Source organism: Telmatherina bonti (assembly GCF_933228915.1).
Source record: "Telmatherina bonti genome assembly, chromosome: 3".
NCBI classification, from domain to species: Eukaryota; Metazoa; Chordata; class Actinopteri; order Atheriniformes; family Telmatherinidae; genus Telmatherina; species Telmatherina bonti.
The window spans coordinates 3,036,974-3,062,709 of record NC_136621.1 but is presented as its reverse complement, the minus strand read 5'-3'; the positions used below and the strand labels follow the sequence as shown (position 1 = coordinate 3,062,709).

Below are 25,736 nucleotides of genomic sequence, written 5' to 3'. Positions count from 1 at the left end.
AACTCACACACCTGGAAACTAACTCACATACCAGGTAACTAACTCACACACCTGGAAACTAACTCACACACCTGGTAACTAACTCACACACCGGGTAACTACCTCACACACCTGGTAACTAACTCACATACCAGGTAACTACCTCACACACCTGGAAACTAACTCACACACCTGGTAACTAACTCACACACCGGGTAACTACCTCACACACCTGGAAACTAACTCACATACCAGGTAACTACCTCACACACCTGGTAACTAACTCACATACCAGGTAACTACCTCACACACCTGGTAACTAACTCACATACCAGGTAACTAACTCACACACCTGGTAACTAAGTCACATACCAGGTAACTACCTCACACACCTGGAAACTAACTCACATACCTGGAAACTAACTCACATACCAGGTAACTAACTCACATACCTGGTAACTAACTCACATACCAGGTAACTAACTCACATACCTGGTAACTAACTTACACTGATAATGATAGTTACTCATGTACATTTTAGCACCTCCTTATGACTTGGTTCTAGTTTAAGTTTAAATTTTCACACAGTTTCTACATTTTGTCTCAGTTTTTGTAAATAAATTCGTACAAAGTAAATTTCATTATGTGAGTCTTAATCTGAGGTTACGTCCACCTGCATGTCTCTCATCCGGAGAGGATGTTTCTTCTGTGGTCCTGACATAGTTTGTTTTCCATGTGTCATAAAGCTGACTGGATTATTTTCGGCCTTCTGCAGGAGGAACCCGAACCTGCTGGTTGGGCTTCAACATGGAGCTGACGCAGGACAGACACCAGCTGTAAGATTAAAACATTATTCGTGAAGCATGTTTCTTGCAGCCTGAAGCTCTTCATGTGTGATGAGACAACACAAAGTTTATTTACAGATGTGTTTGTTGTGTTCTGCAGCAGGATGGACTGCAGGCTGCAGTTCTCTCTGCCTCTAACATGAGGTGCACTTGTTTTGGAGTTTGATTCGCCAAGGAGGCTGCGGACGCCCCGCCCACCGGTCAGCGGCCGCCCCTGATTGGCCAAACCCGTCGCCTGTCTTGGGGACATCGACAGACTCACGAGCTGGCCCGCTGGCCTGCGCTCGCGAGTCATCAGTGTCGTACACGTCGTGAGAAGGAGCGGGTCCCGATGCACCAGCCCCGGCAGCCCTGCGCGGAGATGACGGCGGATTCCGACCGGCTCTGACTTTTAACAGCCCTTTTCATTCAGGACGTTGCTTGTCAATGCTGATCAATATGCTGATCAATATGGCAGATCCGTTATCCGAGCCGCCCAGCGCTGCAAAAATGGCGTCCCCGAACCGGGTCCGAGCTCTGGCGACGCTGTTCTTACTGGTCAGCGGCTGCTGGGTCGCCCCGACCAGCGGCAAGGAGGGCTCCGAGGAGACCGTCATCATCGGACTGCGGCTGGAGGACACGGACGACATTTCCTTCATGGACAAGGGCTACCTGCGCGTGAGCGAGAGGTCTCGTGTCAAATTAAGGGTGTACGGGCAGAATATCAACAACGAGACCTGGTCCAAGATTGCGTTCACGGAGCACGAGCGCAGCCGGTCTGTAGGAGGCTTTGACAGCCCGTCGGGGGACAACCAGAGCCAGGAGGACTCGTCCCCCTGCGGGATCAGGACTTCGGACATCATCATATTACCCAACATGATCCTGAACAGAAAAACATCCGGAATAGTGGAGATCGAGGTGAAACCTCTGCGGAAGACAGAAAGGAGTAAAGAGTACTACCTCTGCATCGCCACGTCCGGCCCGGCGGCGGCGGGGGGCACGCACGACCCCTGGACGGAGAACACCTGGATCTACCACGACGGGGAGGACACCAAGGTGATAGTAGTAGAGGAGAAGAAGTTCCTGCTGCCCTTCTGGCTCCAGGTCATCTTCATCTCCATGCTGCTGTGCCTGTCCGGCATGTTCAGCGGCTTGAACCTGGGGCTCATGGCCCTGGACCCCATGGAGCTCCAGATAGTCCAGAACTGCGGCACCGAGAGGGAGAAGAACTACGCCAAGAAGATCGAGCCGGTCCGCAGCCAGGGGAACTACCTGCTGTGCTCGCTCCTGCTGGGGAACGTGCTGGTCAACACCACGCTCACCATCCTGCTGGACGACATCGCGGGCTCCGGACTCATCGCGGTTGTCATGTCAACCATCGGCATCGTGATTTTTGGAGAAATTGTGCCTCAGGCCATCTGCTCCAGACACGGACTCGCCGTGGGCGCCAACACCATCTTCCTCACCAAGTTCTTCATGCTGCTCACCTTCCCGGCGTCCTACCCGGTGAGCAAGCTGCTGGACTACCTGCTGGGCCAGGAGATCGGAACCGTGTACAACCGGGAGAAGCTGCTGGAGATGCTGCGCGTCACGGACCCCTACAACGACCTGGTGAAGGAGGAGCTGAACATCATCCAGGGCGCGCTGGAGCTCCGGACTAAGACCGTGGAGGACGTGATGACGCCGCTGAGGGACTGCTTCATGATCCCCGCGGACGCCACGCTGGACTTCAACACCATGTCTGAGATCATGAAGAGCGGCTACACGCGCATCCCGGTGTTCGAGGGCGAGCGCTCCAACATCGTGGATCTGCTCTTTGTCAAAGACCTGGCCTTCGTGGACCCGGATGACTGCACACCCCTCAAAACCATCACGAGGTTTTACAGCCACGCGCTGCACTTTGTGTTTAATGACACCAAGCTGGACGCCATGCTGGAGGAGTTCAAGAAAGGTGAGACCCTTCTGTTTCCTCTGCAGGTGTTGTAGGCAGCTGCTCCACCTGCTGCTGGGGGAAGGCCAGGTGTGAGCACGTGCTCGCAACCAGGGAACATGCGCGCGACCCGCCGTGCTGCATTTAGCCCCGGGGGTGCACCTCCAGGTCCGAAACCTGATCTTCCAGAACAAATAGAAAAGAAGGAATTTTATCTTTTTCCTGCTGAGAAGCAGCAACAGGGAGAGAGAAGAAGAAGACTTTAGTCTGGCAGTGTCCTGAATCATCAGCACTCAGGTGTGTGTGTTCGCACGTGTGTGTGTGTCCTTATCTTTCCCATCACTTCCATCCAGTGCTGAGGTTCACACACTCTTTCCTCTTCCTTTCACCTGCCCCCCGCCCTGTAAGCATCAGGACATGTGGGAATGGTGCAACAGCAGAGCTCAGGTTATCAGGTGGGGGCATCTGGTCTGAGAAGCTGCTTAAATCCGTCCCTCCTCTCTTGTGCTTGGATCTGAGTGATGGTGGCGATAACTCCTCCAGTCCTGCCCTGGAATGCACTTGTGTGGATAATGAATAACAAACTCTCACACCCTAAAGCCCCCGAATGTGTTCCTATGTGCATGCCAGACGTTCACCTCGCCGTGGTTTACCTGCAGGCTACACAACGCCATCAACCCCTCGCATCCGACTGGAGCTCAGCTGCTTTTTATCTGGATGCAGCTCCAGGAGGACCTCACCTGTCAGCAGCTCGCTGGTCAACACTAAAACCGACGGAGGCCTTGCGTGCTCATTGGAATAATCACTTTGCTTTAAGAGGATTAATTGGGAGGAAAAACAGAAGAAATCATTCAGCTCCATTACCAGAAATTAGGTGTAGCTCTCCGCGCCAAATTCACATTATGTAATATACTATTTGGAGATGGGAGGGTGCACATGCAGCAGCAGCTTTCTGGGTAAACAAAGGAGGTGAGAAGTCTGATGTAGTGTTATTAGAGGACTGTTGTGACCACGTGTCTCCAGAAATGTCTCCTCCTGACATCTCGATGGGATGTGGAACCAGTCCTTCTGTGTTTGTGATACTGGGATTATGTTGGCCTGCAAACGGAAAAGCCAAAGTTTTCCTCTGAAAGGAGAGCGTTCAGGATGAGATGCATCGCTTAGCATGAAACCTTTTGCTTCAGTACACAGAAAATACTTCTGCAACTGATTGTTTTTTATTTTCTCTTATTTATTCTATTTATTTGATATTGTATTGGAGCTTATTTGATCCAATCTAGTTATTTTTTTCATGCATTTGTTTTCACTGAAATAAATTTGAGTTTTAGGAGGTTAAAGCGGGAAAGTTTAGATTTTCTAAGGTGGCTGCAGGCTGATTGATGTGTTTCATGACATGACAAACCCAAACTATGATACTACTACCGCCATGTTTTACAGACGGGACAGGACTTTTATGTGTAAACGAGCACCTTTCCCAGGAAGTTGTAGTTGATGAAGTTCAAACTCTTAAGTAGTGATGCTCTTTACCTTAAAGCTGCACAGTCCTCAACATTTGTGTGTGCAACAGTTACATGGCAGGTCCAGCAGTGCAAGAGGCAAACCATCTAAACATGTCCTTGTCTGTTTCAAGGCTTTTTAACCAGTAGCAACACGCAAACCTTTATGGTCAAACACAGTTCACGTTTGCACCTGACAGGACAAAACATTTCCTCAGGAGCGAGTGCAATAAAACCAGCAAGATCATACCTGTAACATTCACCATGAGGTGAGATAGGCCCAGGTTAACCACGAACCAGATGGCAGAACATCACTTCAAGTGACCGTGCAGCCCTAATTACCAACCCATCCTTACGACCCATAATTACGATCGTTTTATCCCGCCGATAAGCCTTCAGTCATGAATGTCCAGTAGCGTGTGTTGTAAAGATCAGGCAGGACGCGGCAACAAAGCACCAGCAAAGCACCAACGTAGCGCCATCGTAACGCCATCGTAGCGGCATCGAAGCGCCATTGAAGTGCCAATGTAGTAACAACGTAGCGACAACAAAGTGCCAACAAAGCGCCAACGTAGTGCCAATGTAGCAACAACGTGCCAACGAAGCGCCAACGTAGTGCCAATGTAGCAACAACGTGCCAACAAAGTGCCAACGTAGTGCCAATGTAGCAACAATGTAGTGCCAACGTAGCGACAACAAAGTGCCAAAGTAGTGCCAATGTAGCAACAACGTAGTGCCAACGTAGCGACAACAAAGTGCCAATGTGGCGCCAACGTAGTGCCAATGTAGCAACAACGTAGCGACAACAAAGTGCCAACAAAGTGCCAACAAAGCGCCAACGTAGTGCCAATGTAGCAACAACGTGCCAACGTAGTGCCAATGTAGCAACAACGTGCCAACAAAGCGCCAATGTAGTGCCAATGTAGCAACAACGTGCCAACGAAGCGCCAACGTAGTGCCAATGTAGCAACAACGTGCCAACAAAGTGCCAACGTAGTGCCAATGTAGCAACAACGTAGCACCAACATAGTGCCAATGTAGCAACAACGTAGCAACAACGTAGTGCCAACGTAGCGACAACAAAGTGCCGACGTAGCGCCAATGTAGCAACAACGTGCCAACGAAGCGCCAACGTAGTGCCAATGTAGCAACAACGTGCCAACGAAGCGCCAACGTAGTGCCAATGTAGCAACAACGTGCCAACGAAGCGCCAATGTAGTGCCAATGTAGCAACAACGTAGCAACAACGTAGCAACAACGTAGTGCCAACGTAGCGACAACAAAGTGCCGACGTAGCGCCAATGTAGCAACAACGTGCCAACGAAGCGCCAACGTAGTGCCAATGTAGCAACAACGTGCCAACGAAGCGCCAACGTAGTGCCAATGTAGCAACAACGTGCCAACGAAGCGCCAACGTAGTGCCAATGTAGCAACAATGTAGTGCCAACAAAGTGCCAACGTAGTGCCAATGTAGCAACAATGTAGTGCCAACGTAGCGACAACAAAGTGCCAAAGTAGTGCCAATGTAGCAACAACGTAGTGCCAACGTAGCGACAACATAGTGCCAATGTAGCAACAACGTAGTGCCAACGTAGCAACAACGTAGTGCCAACGTAGCGACAACATAGTGCCAATGTAGCAACAACGTAGTGCCAACGTAGCAACAACGTAGTGCCAATGTAGCGACAACAAAGTGCCAAAGTAGTGCCAATGTAGCAACAACGTAGTGCCAACGTAGCGACAACGTAGTGCCAATGTAGCAACAACGTAGTGCCAATGTAGCGACAACAAAGTGCCAATGTAGTGCCAATGTAGCAACAATGTAGTGCCAACGTAGCGACAACAAAGTGCCAAAGTAGTGCCAATGTAACAACAATGTAGTGCCAACGTAGCAACAACATAGTGCCAACGTAGCAACAACGTAGTGCCAACGTAGCGACAACAAAGTGCCAATGTAGCAACAATGTAGTGCCAACGTAGCGACAACAAAGTGCCAAAGTAGTGCCAATGTAGCAACAACGTAGTGCCAACGTAGCGACAACATAGTGCCAATGTAGCAACAACGTGCCAACGAAGCGCCAACGTAGTGCCAATGTAGCAACAACGTGCCAACAAAGTGCCAACGTAGTGCCAATGTAGCAACAACGTAGCACCAACATAGTGCCAATGTAGCAACAACGTAGCAACAACGTAGTGCCAACGTAGCGACAACAAAGTGCCGACGTAGCGCCAATGTAGCAACAACGTGCCAACGAAGCGCCAACGTAGTGCCAATGTAGCAACAACGTGCCAACGAAGCGCCAACGTAGTGCCAATGTAGCAACAACGTGCCAACGAAGCGCCAATGTAGTGCCAATGTAGCAACAACGTAGCAACAACGTAGCAACAACGTAGTGCCAACGTAGCGACAACAAAGTGCCGACGTAGCGCCAATGTAGCAACAACGTGCCAACGAAGCGCCAACGTAGTGCCAATGTAGCAACAACGTGCCAACGAAGCGCCAACGTAGTGCCAATGTAGCAACAACGTGCCAACGAAGCGCCAACGTAGTGCCAATGTAGCAACAATGTAGTGCCAACAAAGTGCCAACGTAGTGCCAATGTAGCAACAATGTAGTGCCAACGTAGCGACAACAAAGTGCCAAAGTAGTGCCAATGTAGCAACAACGTAGTGCCAACGTAGCGACAACATAGTGCCAATGTAGCAACAACGTAGTGCCAACGTAGCAACAACGTAGTGCCAACGTAGCGACAACATAGTGCCAATGTAGCAACAACGTAGTGCCAACGTAGCAACAACGTAGTGCCAATGTAGCGACAACAAAGTGCCAAAGTAGTGCCAATGTAGCAACAACGTAGTGCCAACGTAGCGACAACGTAGTGCCAATGTAGCAACAACGTAGTGCCAATGTAGCGACAACAAAGTGCCAATGTAGTGCCAATGTAGCAACAATGTAGTGCCAACGTAGCGACAACAAAGTGCCAAAGTAGTGCCAATGTAACAACAATGTAGTGCCAACGTAGCAACAACATAGTGCCAATGTAGCAACAACGTAGTGCCAACGTAGCGACAACAAAGTGCCAATGTAGCAACAATGTAGTGCCAACGTAGCGACAACAAAGTGCCAAAGTAGTGCCAATGTAGCAACAACGTAGTGCCAACGTAGCGACAACATAGTGCCAATGTAGCAACAACGTAGTGCCAACGTAGCGACAACGTAGTGCCAATGTAGCAACAACGTAGTGCCAATGTAGCGACAACATAGTGCCAATGTAGCGACAACGTAGTGCCAATGTAGCAACAACGTAGCACCAACGTAGCGACAACAAAGTGCCGACGTAGCGCCAATGTAGCAACAACGTAGCAACAACGTAGTGCCAACGTAGCGACAACAAAGTGCCGACGTAGCGCCAATGTAGCAACAACGTGCCAACGAAGCGCCAACGTAGTGCCAATGTAGCAACAACGTGCCAACAAAGTGCCAACGTAGTGCCAATGTAGCAACAACGTGCCAACGAAGCGCCAACATAGTGCCAATGTAGCAACAACGTGCCAACAAAGTGCCAACGTAGTGCCAATGTAGCAACAATGTAGTGCCAACGTAGCGACAACAAAGTGCCAAAGTAGTGCCAATGTAGCAACAACGTAGTGCCAACGTAGCGACAACAAAGTGCCAATGTGGCACCAACGTAGTGCCAATGTAGCAACAACGTAGCGCCAACGTAGTGCCAATGTAGCAACAATGTAGTGCCAACGTAGCGACAACAAAGTGCCAAAGTAGTGCCAATGTAGCAACAACGTAGTGCCAACGTAGCGACAACATAGTGCCAATGTAGCAACAACGTAGTGCCAACGTAGCGACAACGTAGTGCCAATGTAGCAACAACGTAGTGCCAATGTAGCGACAACATAGTGCCAATGTAGCGACAACGTAGTGCCAATGTAGCAACAACGTAGTGCCAATGTAGCAACAACGTAGCGCCAACGTAGCGACAACAAAGTGCCGACGTAGCGCCAATGTAGCAACAACGTGCCAACGAAGCGCCAACGTAGTGCCAATGTAGCAACAACGTGCCAACAAAGTGCCAACGTAGTGCCAATGCAGCAACAACGTGCCAACGAAGCGCCAACATAGTGCCAATGTAGCAACAACGTGCCAACAAAGTGCCAACGTAGTGCCAATGTAGCAACAATGTAGTGCCAACGTAGCGACAACAAAGTGCCAAAGTAGTGCCAATGTAGCAACAACGTAGTGCCAACGTAGCGACAACAAAGTGCCAATGTGGCACCAACGTAGTGCCAATGTAGCAACAACGTAGCGCCAACGTAGTGCCAATGTAGCAACAATGTAGTGCCAACGTAGCGACAACAAAGTGCCAAAGTAGTGCCAATGTAGCAACAACGTAGTGCCAACGTAGCGACAACATAGTGCCAATGTAGCAACAACGTAGTGCCAACGTAGCGACAACGTAGTGCCAATGTAGCAACAACGTAGTGCCAATGTAGCGACAACATAGTGCCAATGTAGCGACAACGTAGTGCCAATGTAGCAACAACGTAGTGCCAATGTAGCAACAACGTAGCGCCAACGTAGCGACAACAAAGTGCCGACGTAGCGCCAATGTAGCAACAACGTGCCAACGAAGCGCCAACGTAGTGCCAATGTAGCGACAACGTAGTGCCAATGTAGCAACAACGTAGCAACAACGTAGTGCCAACGTAGCGACAACAAAGTGCCGACGTAGCGCCAATGTAGCAACAACGTGCCAACGAAGCGCCAATGTAGTGCCAATGTAGCAACAACGTGCCAACGAAGCGCCAACGTAGTGCCAATGTAGCAACAACGTGCCAACAAAGTGCCAACGTAGTGCCAATGTAGCAACAACGTAGCGCCAACCTAGTGCCAATGTAGCAACAACGTGCCAACAAAGTGCCAACGTAGTGCCAATGTAGCAACAACGTGCCAACGAAGCGCCAACGTAGTGCCAATGTAGCAACAACGTGCCAACAAAGTGCCAACGTAGTGCCAATGTAGCAACAATGTAGTGCCAACGTAGCGACAACAAAGTGCCAACGTAGTGCCAATGTAGCAACAACGTAGCGCCAACGTAGTGCCAATGTAGCAACAACGTAGTGCCAACATAGCGACAACAAAGTGTCGACGTAGTGCCAATGTAGCAACAACGTAGCGCCAACGTAGTGCCAATGTAGTGCCAATGTAGCAACAATGTAGTGCCAACATAGCGACAACAAAGTGTCGACGTAGCGCCAATGTAGCGCCAACATAGTGCCAATGTAGTGCCAATGTAGCAACAACGTAGTGACAACAAAGTGCCAATGAAGCGCTAACGTAGTGCCAATGTAGTGCCAATGTAGCGACAACGTAGAGCCAATGTAGCAACAACGTAGTGCCAATGTAGCGACAACGTAGTGCCAATGTAGCAACAACATAGTGCCAATGTAGCGACAACGTAGTGCCAATGTAGCAACAACGTAGTGCCAACGTAGCGACAACAAAGTGCCAACGTAGTGCCAATGTAGCAACAACATAGTGCCAATGTAGCGACAACGTAGTGCCAATGTAGCAACAACGTAGTGCCAACGTAGCGACAACAAAGTGCCAATGTAGCAACAACATAGTGCCAATGTAGCAACAACGTAGTGCCAATGTAGCGACAACAAAGTGCCAACGTGGCACCAACGTAGTGCCAGTGTAGCGACAACATAGCGCCAACGTAGTGCCAATGTAGCGACAACGTAGTGACAACAAAGTGCCAATGAAGCGCTAATGTAGTGCCAATGTAGCGACACGATACAACTCCTTTTCTCCGGGATGCGACGGAATGTTTCGCTTCATGCTAGAAAATGCTCGTTATGAACACGCAACGTCGTCGATTCAGCAAAAACAAAACAAGTCATCGTAAGATCTGGTCCTCTGCTGGCTAGAAGAGCTAATGGAGGCGGCGTGGCGGGGAGAGGCTCTAGCACATGTCTCTAAAGGAGCAGCAGTATGATTTGTAAACAGGACTGAAGTACGAGACAACAACTAGCTGCATCCTGTTGGCCACATATGGCTGCTAATAAATGAGCCGTTTTTTAACCAACAAGGTATGAAATTAGCGAAGAAGTTGGTTTGACAGTAAATAATCCATTCCGACTGGGGAGGCAGTCCAGCTCCACTATCTGCTGCTACTGTGCAGTAATACTGGGAGCACGATAGCATTTACTCCTGTCTGAAGTAGCTGTCCTTCATTCCGTTAAAAGGCCGCCGCGAAGGCAGAATCCTCCCACTGCCGTTCCAGCTCTGCTGCTCACCGCCTGAGTCCGAGCGTTCCTGCAGCTGGCGGTGCACCAGAGGGAATTCGCCCTCAGACCCTCATAAGCAACTGTTGCAGGGAGGCCGGTGGGATCAAAGTTTCCAGTCCGTCTGGCTCTGTGCACAGCACACGCGCGCCTCAAACTGCTTTGTATTGTAAGTCATTGTTAATTAATTTGATGCCACTTGCAGAGCTGCACAGAAACTCCAACCTGTTTCACACACTGTTGCAGCCATTTTTCTTTGGACTAAATCTCTTACAAATCATGTTCTGCTGGTCTTTCTGGTGATGATTTCTGTTACAAGCCTTTCATAATGCTCACTTTTCCCATCCGCTAACCCTGCACAGCAGACCTGTTATTTATTTCAGGTTTTTTATGCCTGTAGAGCCTTTTAATAACAGTCACATCCAGACGTTTTTCTCAGGACGACCTCAGATGTCGGATTCTGAGGCTAAAATGATGTAAAATGAATGAATGAACAGATAAAGCAGCACAAAGAGCAACCAGAAGTTTGTAGAAATAACACACATAGATCAGCAGCGACCTTTTCTCATATGCACATCATTCTCTCACGTGAACAGCGGAACTGCTCGGCCGTGGGGCCTCCGTGTCCGAACGGGCCCACGTTCGGACACGGAGGCCCCACGGCCGAGCGGCTCGGTGGGAAAAGCACCGCGCTGGGTAACGACCCGCCTTTATTCCGGCTTTTGCCGGCGTGTGAGTTGCACGGCCGTCTGCATCTTTTTGTTTCTTTGATTTGTTGTTTTTATTTCTTTGTGCTCGTATTGATTACTTTAGTGAGCGCCACACTTTGTTATTGTTTCTATTTACTGATATTGCTGATTTTTGATGTGCAGTTCTTTGGAGATGTGTTCAGTTTGTAAAATGTGCCTTTTAAATAAAGCGGATTGGATGAGTGGGATTCATGCAGGGGGCTTTTAATGCAGGCAGACACCCCTGTGGAAATTTCTGCCCCCCTCATTAATGGCTCCTTGCGACTGCAACAATTACTGTCATCCAGGAGCGGTTTGAGGAGCTGCAGGTTCACCGGTTAATGAGCGTGTCAGCGTGTGCCATTTGGGATCAAACCAAGCAGCTGAGTCAAAAACAGGAATTTGGCTGCCCTCCTGACGGGGAGTTATGCGCGATATTCCTGAGAGTCAGAGTTACTCAGTCAGTTGTGAGAAATGGATGGGATGGAGCGCCTGCATGGAGCTCAAGTCAGGCTGTGCAGAGGTATTTGTAGTCACATCAGATCAATTTTAGACTCGTAACTCATAATTGTGTTGAATGATTTAGCTGCTCTGCTGCTTTCCAGGGAGAAGTGCAAACTTATACCGAAGCTTTGGGTATTTTTACTGCTGAAAGTGGAGTCTCTGGTGAAACAGAGCCTGTTTGAGGCCTGGCACGTCTTGAACTACTTTCCTGATTGCTGCAATATAGGCCAATCTATGCTTAATTCAGATTCTGCAGCCTTCACTGCCTCTATGTGCAGGACTTTGTCTTAAAGGGAAACCCTTTCTCCTTCGGTTTCTTGTTTGTCGTTTAGAGTTGAAATGCTGACCAGAGCTTTGTGTTTGGCTTTAACGGCCTTCCCTCTCTGGACGTTTGCATGGAGCGAGTCACAGCAGATGTGTGAGCGCGAACGCTGCAACAAGTGCCGGGATTAGATGCCATCATGTTTGTAGGAACTCCTACTGTTTCCTGATGAAGGACACCCCTTTGAACCCAGCTTGACTTTTCCACTCTTTGCTATATCCAAACTAATTACACTGAGTCAGAGGTTGTGTGCTGTTAGTGCTGTGCAGTGACAATGCCGTAAAAGTTCTGATCAACATGTTCAACCCAAAACTGTTGGGATTCAGTGTAGCTCCATGTTTTGTTCTCAGCTGGTGGAAACAGGATGGACAGATGGATGGATGGATGGATGGATGGATGGAAGGATGGATGGATGATGGATGGAAGGATGGATGGATGATGGATGGAAGGATGGATGGATGATGGATGGATGGAAGGATGGATGGATGATGGATGGATGGAAGGATGGATGGTTGGAAGGATGGAGGGATGATGGTTGGATAGATGGATGGACAGATGGATGGATGATGGATGGAAGGATGGATGGATGATGGATGGATGGAAGGATGGATGGATGATGGATGGATGGAAGGATGGATGGTTGGAAGGATGGAGGGATGATGGTTGGATAGATGGATGGACAGATGGATGGATGGATGGATGAATGGATGGATTGACAGATGGAAGGATGGATGGATGAATGGAAGGATGGACGGATGGATCGACAGATGGATGGATGGATGATGGATGGAAGGATGGATGGATGGATCGACAGATGGATGGATGATGGATGGAAGGATGGTAGGATGGATGGATGGATGGATGGATGGATGGATGGATGGATCAATGGTGGATGGATGGATGGATGGATGGGTGGAAGGATGGTAAGATGGATGGATGGATGGAAGGATGGATCAATGATGGATGGATGGATGGGTGGGTGGAAGGATGGTAGGATGGATGGATGGATGGATTGACAGATGGATGGATGGAAGGATGGATGGATGGTTGGATGGATGGATGGAAGGATGGATCGATGATGGATGGATGGATGGATGGAAGGATGGATCGATGGAAGGATAGATGGATGGTTGGATGGAAGGATGGATGGATGATGGATGTATGGATGGAAGGATGGAAGGGTGGATGAATGGAAGGATAGATGGATAGTTGGATGGAAGGATGGATGGATGGATGGAAGGATGGATGGATGGAAGGATAGATGGATGGTTGGATGGAAGGATGGATTGATGATTGATGATGGAAGGATGGATGGATGGATGGATGGAAGGATGGATCAATGATGGATGGATCGGTGGATGGATGGATGGAAGGATGGTTGGATGATGGATGGATGGACGGAAGGATGGTAGGATGGATGGATCGACAGATGGATGGATGGAAGGATGGATGGATGGATGAGTCTACAGATGGATGGATGATGGATGGATGGATGGCTGGATGGATGGATGGGTCTACAGATGGATGGATGGAAGGATGGATGGATGGGAGGATGGTAGGATGGTTGGATGGATGGATGGAAGGATGGATCAATGATGGATGGATGGAATGATGGATGGATGGGTGGATGGATTAATGGAAGGATGAAAGGATGATGGATGGATGGATGGATGGATGGAAGGATAGATGGATGGTTGGATGGAAGGATGGATTGATGATTGATGATGGAAGGATGGATGGATGGATGGATGGATGGAAGGATGGACGATGGATCGATGATGGATGGATTGGTGGATGGATGGATGGAAGGATGGATGGATGGTGGGATGGAAGGATGGTAGGATGGATGGATGGATGGATGGAAGGATGGATCAATGATGGATGGATGGGTGGATGGATGGATGGAAGGATGGTTGGATGATGGATGGATGGACGGAAGGATGGTAGGATGGATGGATCAACAGATGGATGGATGGAAGGATGGATGGATGGATGAGTCTACAGATGGATGGATGATGGATGGATGGATGGCTGGATGGATGGATGGGTCTACAGATGGATGGATGGAAGGATGGATGGATGGGAGGATGGTAGGATGGATGGATGGATGGATGGAAGGATGGATCAATGATGGATGGATGGAATGATGGATGGATGGGTGGATGGATTAATGGAAGGATGAAAGGATGATGGATGGATGGATGGATGGATGGATCGATGATGGATGATGGAAGGATGATGGATGGGTGGATGGATGACGGATGGATGGATGGAAGGATGGTTGAATGGATGAAAGGATGGAAGGATGGATGGATGGTTGAATGGATGGATGATGGATGGATGAATGGATGGTAGGATGGATGGATGGAAGGTTGGTAGGATGGATGGATGGATGGATCAATGATGGATGGATGGAAGGATGGATGGATGGATGGATGCAAGGATGATGGATGGATGAATGGAAGGATGGTAGGATGGATGTATGGATGGATCGATGATGGATGATGGAAGGATGATGGATGGGTGGATGGAATGATAGATGGATGATGGATGGATGGATGGAAGGATGGAAGGATGGTTGGATGGATGAAAGGATGGATGGATGGAAGGATGGATGGATGGTTGAATGGATGGTAGGATGGATGGATGGTTGGATGGAAAGATGGTAGGATGGATTGATGGATGGATGGATGGATGGAAGGATGGATCAATGATGGATGGATGGAAGGATGGATGGATGATGGATGGATGACTGGAAGGATGGTAGGATGGATGGATGGTTGGATGGAAGGATGGTAGGATGGATGGATGGTTGGATGGAAGGATGGTAGGATGGATGGATGGATGGAAGGATGGTTGGATGGATGAAAGAATGGAAGGATGGATGGATGGATGGATGGTTGAATGGATGGATGATGGATGGATGGATGGATGGATGGATGGATGGAAGGATGGATGATGGATGGAAGGATGGATGGATGATGGATGGATGGAAGGATGGATGGATGATGGATGGATGGAAGGATGGAGGGATGGTTGGATGGATGGTTGGAAGGATGGAGGGATGATGGATGGATAGATGGATGGATGGATTGACAGATGGAAGGATGGATGGATGAACAGAAGGATGGACGGATGGATCGACAGATGGATGATGGATGGAAGGATGGATGGATGGATCGACAGATGAATGGATGATGGATGGAAGGATGGTAGGATGGATGGATGGAAGGATGGATGGATGGAAGGATGGATCAATGATGAATGGATGGATGGATGGGTGGGTGGAAGGATGGTGGGATGATGGAAGGATGGATCAATGATGGATGGATGGATGGGTGGGTGGAAGGATGGATGGATGGATGGAAGGATGGATGGATGGTTGGATGGATGGATGGACGATGGATCGATGATGGATGGATGGATGGATTGGTGGATGGATGAATGGAAGGATGGATCGATGATGGATGGATGGATGGAAGGATGGATCGATGGAAGGATAGATGGATGGTTGGATGGAAGGATGGATGGATGATGGATGTATGGATGGAAGGATGGAAGGGTGGATGAATGGAAGGATAGATGGATAGTTGGATGGAAGGATGGATGGATGGATGGAAGGATAGATGGATGGATGGATGGAAGGATGGACGATGGATCGATGATGGATGGATGGATGGATTGGTGGATGGATGAATGGAAGGATGGATGGATGGTGGCATGGTAGGATGGATGGATGGATGGAAGGATGGTAGGATGGATGGATGGATGGATCGACGGATGGATGGATGGATGGATGGAAGGATGGATCAATGATGGATGGATGGGTGGATGGATGTATGGAAGGATGGTTGGATGATGGATGGATGGACGGAAGGATGGTAGGATGGATGGATCGACAGATGGATGGCTGGAAGGATGGATGGATGGATGAGTCTACAGATGGATGGATGATGGATGGCTGGATGGATGGATGGATGGATGATGGATGGATGGGTCTACAGATGGATGGATGGATGGAAGGATGGATGGATGGGAGGATGGTAGGATGGTTGGATGGAAGGATGGAAGGATGGATCAATGATGGATGGATGGAATGATGGATGGATGGGTGGATGGATTGATGGAAGGATGAAAGGATGATGGATGGGTGGATGGAAGGATGGATGGAAGGATGGAAGGATGGATGGATGGTTGGATGGATGCAGCGCTTCAGAGTGAAAACATGGTTGACTTCTGGTGTTTAGACATTTGCTGGATTGAACTTTTAAGCGCGTTGTGTTACAGCACTGGCTTTGAAATTGCCCTACATTCTTCAGATTCTGGTACAACATGGAGTAGGCTTTTAAAACCTGATTAGTACAACAGTTGGGGAGTGTGAATCAAGACACGGTGCATTCCCAAAGCCTGTCTGATCTGGCGTTAATTCCTTCCCCTGCATTTTCTCCCTCTACACATTTCCCTGAGAACACCTGTGTACATGCAGGCTTGCATGCAGTGTTGTCGCCGTTGCCCCGCTACTCCTGCCTTTGTCCTTCACCAAACATCGGCGTTGTTATCGGTTTGCTATATTTGCTATATTTAGCTGGAAAACACTTCAGCCTCCAAAAGAGCCCAACTTGGCAAACCGGTGTGCAAACTTCCAAAGGTACAATGAAAAGTAAGATGTGCTGTTGCACAAGAAAGCACAAAAAGCTCCTTGTTGCCTTGAAAATGTCAACATATGAAATGTGCCTTTGAAGAGCAGAGTTCTTTTTATTCTCCTTATTGATGTAAACCTCTGTGACCTGCCCCCCCTCCGTCAACCCCCCCCCCCCAACCCCCCCGTATGCAAGTTTATTTCTGAGTAATCCTGATAAATCAATAGGCTGCTTATAGTAGAGTGACAATACAGTCAGTTAGGAATAAACCCCACATTGGGCCAAAGAGGCGACTCATCCATTGTAGCAACTAAAGTGGTTTTACTGCATTTCTTCTGCTCAGAATTTGTTCCTGCGAGGCCGTAACAGTGATGCTTTGTCTCAAGTGGGGAAAAACTACGTTTTCTCTTCTTATTGTTGCCCCGCTGCTGACGGCACTTGGTCTTTAGCGACTTGCATCTGGAAGCGTCTGACGATGGCCGCACGTGACTTTTGTCGTGTTTTTGTTGTGCGTTGTCAAGGAGCTGAGCCTGTTTCCATGTTGCCGAGGACCTGTCACCATGTGCTACTGAGGAAAATGTGGTGTTACGTAATTGAGAATGCAAACACCCCCACGTTGCTTTTAATAAGCTGTTTCCCAAAACAGAGATCACACCAGACTGTTTTTCCTTTGGTTAATAGATTATTTAGACTTTATGAACGATGTGCTGGCAGCGCCGTATTTACCCTCCAGGACACCTCCAGGTGTCAGCTTGTTCTGAAATCAGGCTGAAATTCTTCCTTCATATTTTTACTTTGTCTTTTGGACAGCTCACATCCTGTTGAAAAAACTGCATAAACATGAACTTAGTTGCTCTAATAACGTTTATAAGGAATGAAATGTAAAGAGATGTAAAGAGCAATCAGACAGGATTTAAATAGGAACATGTAACGTTATAAATTATGATGACATTACTTTTTACACTATAATCATGTAAAAAGTTGCTGCTCATTTAGTCTGTGGGAGGAGGAAATGCTTGTTGTGTCTGTAGTTATGTCTTTAAGATATTATCAGGCTCGTTTGGGTGCTCTGCATGACGTCACTCATATGAAATGAATGGAAATTGCTGCTATTAGTGTCGCTGTATGATGATTATAAGGAGAAGAATGATGTTGATGGCAGAGAAGCTGAAATGTGAGGATTACTGCGAGTATCAGGCACTGGTCCGTTCCACTTCATCGCCTCAGACTCCGATGAAGACCTTCCAGTGGCATCCAAACAGCAGTTTGTTCAGGTGTCTCAGAGTTTCAACAGGATCACATTCACACACTCAACAATGCTACCGAAGCTTCTGTGGTGGGAAACAGGGACTTAGCCAGATGGCGACTAACAGCCATCTTGTTGATGTTTTCAGCCTGATGTTCAGTAAACTCTGCTTTCCGACACGCTGCTTCCTTTAGACGCCTTATAGGTGGCATGTTTTCCTGAAGCACGCTCCCCTAAATGCACCGACGTCAACATGCTGCATAAATGATCGGACCTCTTCCTGGTACGATTATGGACAGAGAAATAATAATGATTTTACCATCTTCACCATTATATTGCCACAGCAGCGTAAATGTATGATTTTTTTTTTTTTTTTTTTGTCTTGTCCAGCATTTAAGCAAGCAGACTGATGTTCTGGATGTTCTGGATGTAAATGTATGATATTACATGAATACTACCTGCAGCTCTATTTGCTATAAATCTACAACATGAAACATAGATACACAAGTACATCACCCCCATCCTCCCCTCTCCGTCAACTGCACCCCGACCCGGACCCGATCAGAACAACTGCACCCCGACCCGATCAGAAGAACTGCACCCCAACCCGGACCCGATCAGAACAACTGCACCCCGACCTGATCAGAAGAACTGCACCCCAACCCGGACCCGGTCAGAACAACTGCACCCCGACCCGGACCCGATCAGAAGAACTGCACCCCAACCCGGACCCGATCAGAACAACTGCACCCCAACCCGGACCCGGTCAGAACAACTGCACCCCAACCCAGATCCGATCAGAAGAACTGCACCCCAACCCAGACCCGGTCAAGCCAACAGGACCGTCTGCTCCCGCCCAGGAGACAGCTGAAAACAATGGGAGATGGGGCCATGGGAGCTGCTGCTGGAACGACCTCCCGGACCACCTTAGGGCTCCACAGACGGTGGACTCTTAAAAAAAAGGACTGAAAAGCTTCCTTCTTAAAAAAAAGCTTTTCATTGTTAATTTTCTGTATTTTATTGTTGTTTCTTTTTATTCTGCTTTCTACTCTGTCACATTTTGAGGTTTGGTATCAGATTTAAAGTGCGTTATAATTAGGGTCCGAGCCATACGAAGTATGGCAGGAGCCTATTGTTGTTAAAATGTATTATTATTATTACATTTTGTTTAACTAAATAAGAGCGATTTTTGCAAGTTTTGACAAACAACAATTGTGATTTGCCGGCGTTTCCATTGAACAGTGTTTAGCACATACCTTAGTTCAGAACTGCAGCTAATGTGACATAGCCAAGTAGCGTTATTTTTGGATTTTGGATAAATAAATCCTACATTTCTGGATTTCTCAGAGAAGTCAAAAAAGGTTGCAGGACCTCTACCTGGACTCGGGAAGCATCTCTCTGGAAATGACATGGAAATGCTTTTGAACAATTCTTCTTCACATCCATCCATCCATCTTCTGCTGCTTATCCGTGGTCGGGTGGCGGGGGCAGCAGCCTGAGGGAGGCCCAGACTTCCCTCTCCCCAGCCACATTTGCCAACTCTGCGGGGGGATCCCGAGGCGTTCCCAGGCCAGCCGAGAGATATAATCCCTCCAGCGTGTCCTGGGTCTTCCCCGGGGTCTCCTCCCAGAGGGACGTGCCTGGAACACCTCACCAGGGAGGTCCAGGAGGCATCCTGACCAGATGCCCGAGCCACCTCAACTGGTTCCCCTCGATGCGGAGGAGCAGCGGCTCTACTCTGATCTCCTCCCGGATGACCGAGCTCCTCACCCTATCTCTAAGGGAGAGCCCGGCCACCCTGCGGAGGAAACTCATTTCAGCCGCCTGTATACGAGATCTCCTTCTTTCGGTCACGACCCACAGCTCATGACCATAGGTGAGGGTAGGAACGTAGATCGACTGATAAATCGAGAGCTTCGCCTTCTGGCTCAGCTCCTTCTTCACCACGACAGACCGGCACAGAGCCCGCATTACTGCAGACACCGCACCGATCCGTCTGTCGATCTCGCGCTCCATCCTTCCCTCACTCGTGAACAAGACCCCGAGATATTTAAACTCCTCCACTTGAGGCAGGACCTGACTCCCGACCCGGAGAGGGCAATCCACCCTATTCCGGCTGAGGACCATGGTCTCAGATTTGGAGGTGCTGATTCTCATCCCAGCCGCTTCACACTCGGCCGCGAATCGCTCAAGCGAGAGCTGGAGATCACGACCAGATGAAGCCAACAGGACCACGTTATCTGCAAAAAGCAGGGACGCAATCCTGAGGCCACCAAGTCGGATCCCCTCAACACCTCGGCTGCACCTAGAAATTCTGTCCATATAAGTTATGAACAGAATCGGTGATAAAGGGCAGCCTTGGCGGAGTCCAACCCTAACTGGAAACGAATCCGACTTACTACCGGCAATGCGGACCAAGCTCTGACACCGGCGCCTCTCACCATGACCAACTCCAGAGTGGAAGAAGGTCCAGCCCCTTTCGAGGGTTCTGGTTCCAGAGCCCAAGCCATGTGTCGAGGTGAGTCCAACTATATCTTGTCAGAACCGCTCAACCTCGTGCACAAGCTCAGGCTCCTTCCCCACCAGAGAGGTGACGTTCCACGTCCCTAGAGCCAGCTTCTGCAGCCGGGGATCGGACCACCAGGGTCCCCGCCCGTTGCTGCCGCCCAGCTCACACTGCACCCGACCCCTACGGCTCCTCCTGCAGATGGTGAGCCCACGGGAGGTGGGGCCCATGTAACTCTTTCGGGCTGAGCCCGACCGGGCCCCAGGGGTGAAGGCCCGGCCACCAGACGCTCGCTCTCGTACCCCGCCTCCAGGCCTGGCTCCAGAGGGGGGTCCTGGTAGCCCGCATCCGGGCAAGGGAACATTTCTGCCCAGGTTTGTCATCACCTTAGAAGTCGATGAACCGTACTTGGTCTGGTCCCTCCCCTAGACACCTGTTTGCCATGGGTGACCCTACCAGGGGTACAAAGTCCCCGACAACATAGCTGCTAGGATCTTCTGGACACACAAACCCCTCCACCATGATAAGGTGACGGCTCAGGGAGGGGTCTTCTTAACCTGAACAAAGAAAAACTATTTAGCTTTGACTTCCAGCTTCTCTTTAATAGAAAAGCTGCTGTTAGAGACATAAGTTATACTGAGACTAAAAAATGAAGAAACATAACCTTATTTATGCACTTTAACAGTAAAACATTTCAGTAAGAGCTGCAATGTCGTGTTGCGCTGTAAGCCAAACCAGAGGCGTAACTTTCAGGAACACCAACATGTTTTACCTTCTGAATGTGAACATTTGCTTTTACCACTGTCCTGCAGGTGGTGAAGCATATTCCAAGTATTTCTTCCTTTATGTTTTTATTAGACATAAAAAAACATCCCACAGTGGTAAAAAAAAGTTCTTTATTCAGAAAGAAGAAGTCTTCCTCTGCCGTACTTTCCTGCTCTATTGCACAGAAAACAGAACTTGCAGCAACACGGATCTGCTAGTTCACTGGTCTGCCAGAATGGTTCACCCTTCATGGACAGAGATATTACTGAGGGATGTTTACAATAATTAATCGTAGCAATAATCTGGGAACTGGAGTGTCGTCGTGCCATTGGCCCTTTTGTGCATGCAGTCCTCTGCAGCGTAGACAATTTAAAGGCTGTTTGCTGGCATATGCATGTGTGAGGATGGCATATTTGCAAGTTAACCATTTTAATGGACGTTAGTGAATCGTCCAATACTCTGCAACTCACGGAAGAATAAGCACATATATTATAAAATTTTATACATACACACATGATGACCAAATCTGCATCTGTGATGACCAGGAAACACATGACCGTCGTTTTTTAGTATAAAGTATCAATATGAGAGAAATACGAAGAGTTGACAATAAATAAAAGGTAAATAAAGCATCGGTGTACATGTCTGTGGAAGTGAAAAAATGTGGCTCTGTTTACTAATAATTCATGCATCAGAGTTAAAAGGTGCCTCCATGCAGACCTCCCCAACCCTCAGACCTGCCTCACCAGCTTCATATGCCGAAAGAAGCTGCGTTACACCACACTGCTGCATGTTGCTCTTTCATTTACTGACGTTTCTGCAAAATCCTGACTTGCAACCTAAAAATTGCAGAGCCTTTATGCTAACCGGTTTCAGGCGAAGTTCATGCACCTGAGCAGTAGACGTGGCTGAACGAACGTGTGCACCAGGTCAGGTTGGACACTGACTCCTCTGATTTGGCATGATGGATAAAAACTGCGTTCCTGACTTATTTGACAGCACAGTGACATCTGTTAGGTCCATGTCTGGAGCTGTCGCTGTCCAGCAGCATCCCGAGGCGGAGATGCTGCAGTATACAGTATGTCGTTGCTGCTGAGGTTTGCTTTACGCACACGCTAGCAAGCGGATAGAAACACACCAGCCAGATGTTGCTTCATTGGAGGAGAAAAAAGACAGACAAGACAGCGATATTCAGGATAAGACGGTTTTCCAGAGTGAAGCTAAGCGCAGTGCTGTTATGGAGTCGCCGCTGGGATGGCTTCCCACAGGAAGCTGCTTATCCAACTCAGCATCAAACTATGTTGAAATATTGTTATTATCATCATTTCTATATCCCAGATGAATAAGTAATGACATGTTCCAGGCAGATGCAGGGCACTTTGTGCTCTGGGAAACCGCTCTGTCGTGTTAATGCCACGCTGATGATGGTTATAGTCCAAGAGACGTCTGGTCAGGTCAATGCTAGCTGAACTTTTTCACTTTGCTTCTGCCTGGTTTGATGTTTTGAAAAGAAAAAAGGCAAAAAGTGTCCTAAAAACTGAAGTAAATTCACCTGGCCTACTTCACATTGTGTGTGAACGTGGCCCATGCAGGCCAGGCCTCGGAGAGCGGCAGAACAGCCTGTAGCTTGGCCGGGTATCCCGGCTAAGTGCAGCACTCTCAGGGAAGCATAGCCACTTGCTTGTGCAGCAATCCCATCCCCCTCTTTCCACATTCCCTCTCTCCCTCTTCCCTCCATATTGTCCTCTTACCCATTTCCCCTTAGTGTTATAAATTACAAACGACACAAACCTTCAGGCCTAATGCCCTGCTATGGATGCCTTCCAAGCTGCACTTTGTGCAGAGCCAAGAGGCTGGCTTCATTGATAACACCGGGCACACTGTCCATCTCTTTATTTACTGGCAGGAGGAAAAGCACAAGACGGGCCTCCACAGGCCCGAAAGACACCAGCGCTTTTTTACACTCGGCTGATAGAGCCTACTTTTCCGAGCCTTCATCCGTGGTAGTCTTTCATTTCAGCTGGCAGCGTGAAACGCATCGACAATGAGGCAGCGTCGAGCAAAGCGAAAGCACCGAGGAACTTCTCCTATGATTTAATTACTAATGAAAGTTGAAGGACTTTATTTTGTAAAAGTCTGCTGGGAAGTAGTCATCTGTTTGAGAGAACATTTGGAAAATTCTCACAGCACTCTTTCAGTTTCTTAGAAATGTGCACCAGCCACCAGTTTGCATGTGTTAGCGGAAGCCAATGAGCCATGAAGTGTCATTCTCTAAAGGTCATGTGACCACTTCAGGCCCTCACACTGCCAAAGTGATATTAAGGAAAATCTACTCTAAACCCCTAAAAAACACTGATTTAGATTGGAAAACTGCGTATTCATTCTGACATCGTTTCTGCTTTTATTTATAAATCATATTTACATGATTAAATCTGCTTTTCACTCTGCAAAGATTTTCCTTCCAATTTTGTTTTTGCCTTTGTGAAAGTCGTTTATATTCTGTTGTTATTATCAGTGCATCACAAAAGACCCCCGACTATTTAAAGGGGCAGTTTGTAAAAAAAACCAAACAGGTCATCGACAGAACAATTGAATATATATTAATGAAAACTGGGATTCTGTTGGTATTTAGGGTTGACACGATACTACTATTTTAAACCGATACCGATACTAAGGATGGTTCTCAATACTTGATATTATTTTTGAGACTACGCAGAGGGGAAAAACACTTTCTTTAATGAATCAAAGTCTGAGTACCGCAAAAACATCACAACTTATAGGATGAAAAATATTTTTAAAAAATACAAGAAAAGACATTAATAGTTTGGAATAAATACATTATCTATTATTTTAAAGCTCTATTAAATTTTGTCTGGCATTCTTCTTGAACTGCTCACCTTAGAGTAAAAAATACAAAAGTAAAAGAAACACTTGTTAAGAGTCTTTTTCTTCACAACACCTTGAGATCTAATCTAATCTAATCTAATCTAATCTAATCTAATAAGATCTAACAGATCTAATAAATGGAACAAACAATATACATCTTATTAAAACAGTGACTTCAGTTCATATTTTGAAGAAGCTTGAAGTCCACATAACATATCAGACAGGTTCTTCTCCATTAAAACTTACTCAGCATAAGTCCTGCTAAGCTATTTCAGTTGTTGTTGGCAGGTGGGATCGTGTTCGTGGTTGTTTAGGCCTGGCGGCTGGTCTCAGTCTTAGTCTGGACTATAAAAGGTACACAATGATTGTCAGACATGAATGACTGCACTTTGTAAACCTCGCAGCGGAGCTGTAACAGTGTGGCTATGATGCTAGCAGCGTGGCAAACTATGGATGCTAGCAGCGTGGCTAACTATGGATGCTAGCAGCGTGGCAAACTATGGATGCTAGCAGCGTGGCTAACTATGGATGCTAGCAGCGTGGCTAACTATGGATGTTAGCAGCGTGGCAAACTATGGATGCTAGCAGTGTGGCAAACTATGGATGCTAGCAGTGTGGCAAACTATGGATGCCAGCAGCGTGGCAAACTATGGATGCTAGCAGCGTGGCTAACTATGGATGTTAGCAGCGTGGCAAACTATGGATGCTAGCAGCGTGGCTAACTATGGATGTTAGCAGCATGGCAAACTATGGATGCTAGCAGCGTGGCTAACTATGGATGCTAGCAGCATGGCTAGCTATGGATGCTCGGCTTGACATTAGACTAAATTATAAATTCAGTGTTTCTGAGACACAACTTTAAAAAAAACAAAGCATCTGAAAATACGAGCGTGAACCCAGTAGAGAGCTAACTTTCCCTAACAGTTTTGCTGGACAGTGGAAACTAAAAGGAAACAGAAAATTGCTTACCTCCTGATTCTTCCCATATAATCTGCAGTAACGGTGTGGTCCGCTTTAAACTGACTCCATGGATCATGTGGTTCTATTTGAATTCGTGTCAATGTGCATATCAGGTGAAGAATTGCATAAAAGTCCTAACAACAACATTGCTTTTTAGTATTTCTACAGGCTTTTGACTGTTGCCGGTTTTGAAAGTGCATCACCAGTGTAAACAGTGGATCCACCAGGTAGTAGGGGAAGGGGCTGCCTCCTGCAGTACCTGATGGTTGGAAGTCGACCTCATTTGAGTAATTTATACTGACTTGCTATGAGTCCATATGGATGGCATGCGTCATGCAAACTATAGCAGGACATTTTCGCTTTGCACCACCTGGGAAGTGCAACACATTTTTTATCAATGTAAAAAATGTTGTTTGCATGAAATGTGTTTATTCAGAGTGCAAACAGCATAATTTCACATAACATATCCATTTAAAGAACAGAGCGTGATGTGCAGAAGGCTTGAGCTGCTCCTCGTGGATCCCCAGGACAACAGGAAACAGTTGAAGTGTTTTGTTGGAACACATACAAACCGAATTTCCTTCTCCAGCAAGCGTTCTGGCTATGGACAGGGTGGATTGGTGCTGTCAGTGCTGATGTAGGCTGCT

General features: G+C 47.8%; 1 protein-coding gene across 1 annotated transcript in view; it reads left to right on the top strand.

The window, feature by feature from the left end:
• Nucleotides 1-1,195: 1,195 nt before the first annotated feature.
• Nucleotides 1,196-25,736, top strand: part of cnnm2b (cyclin and CBS domain divalent metal cation transport mediator 2b) — a gene marked incomplete at its 3' end in the record, with an annotated part of 298,448 nt that continues 273,907 nt past the window's right edge. Inside the window, exon 1 of the mRNA XM_079264440.1 lies at nt 1,196-2,754. Within this exon, the coding sequence (XP_079120566.1) occupies nt 1,251-2,754 (1,504 nt within the window). The 5' untranslated portion in view covers nt 1,196-1,250. The remainder of the gene's footprint in view (nt 2,755-25,736) is intronic.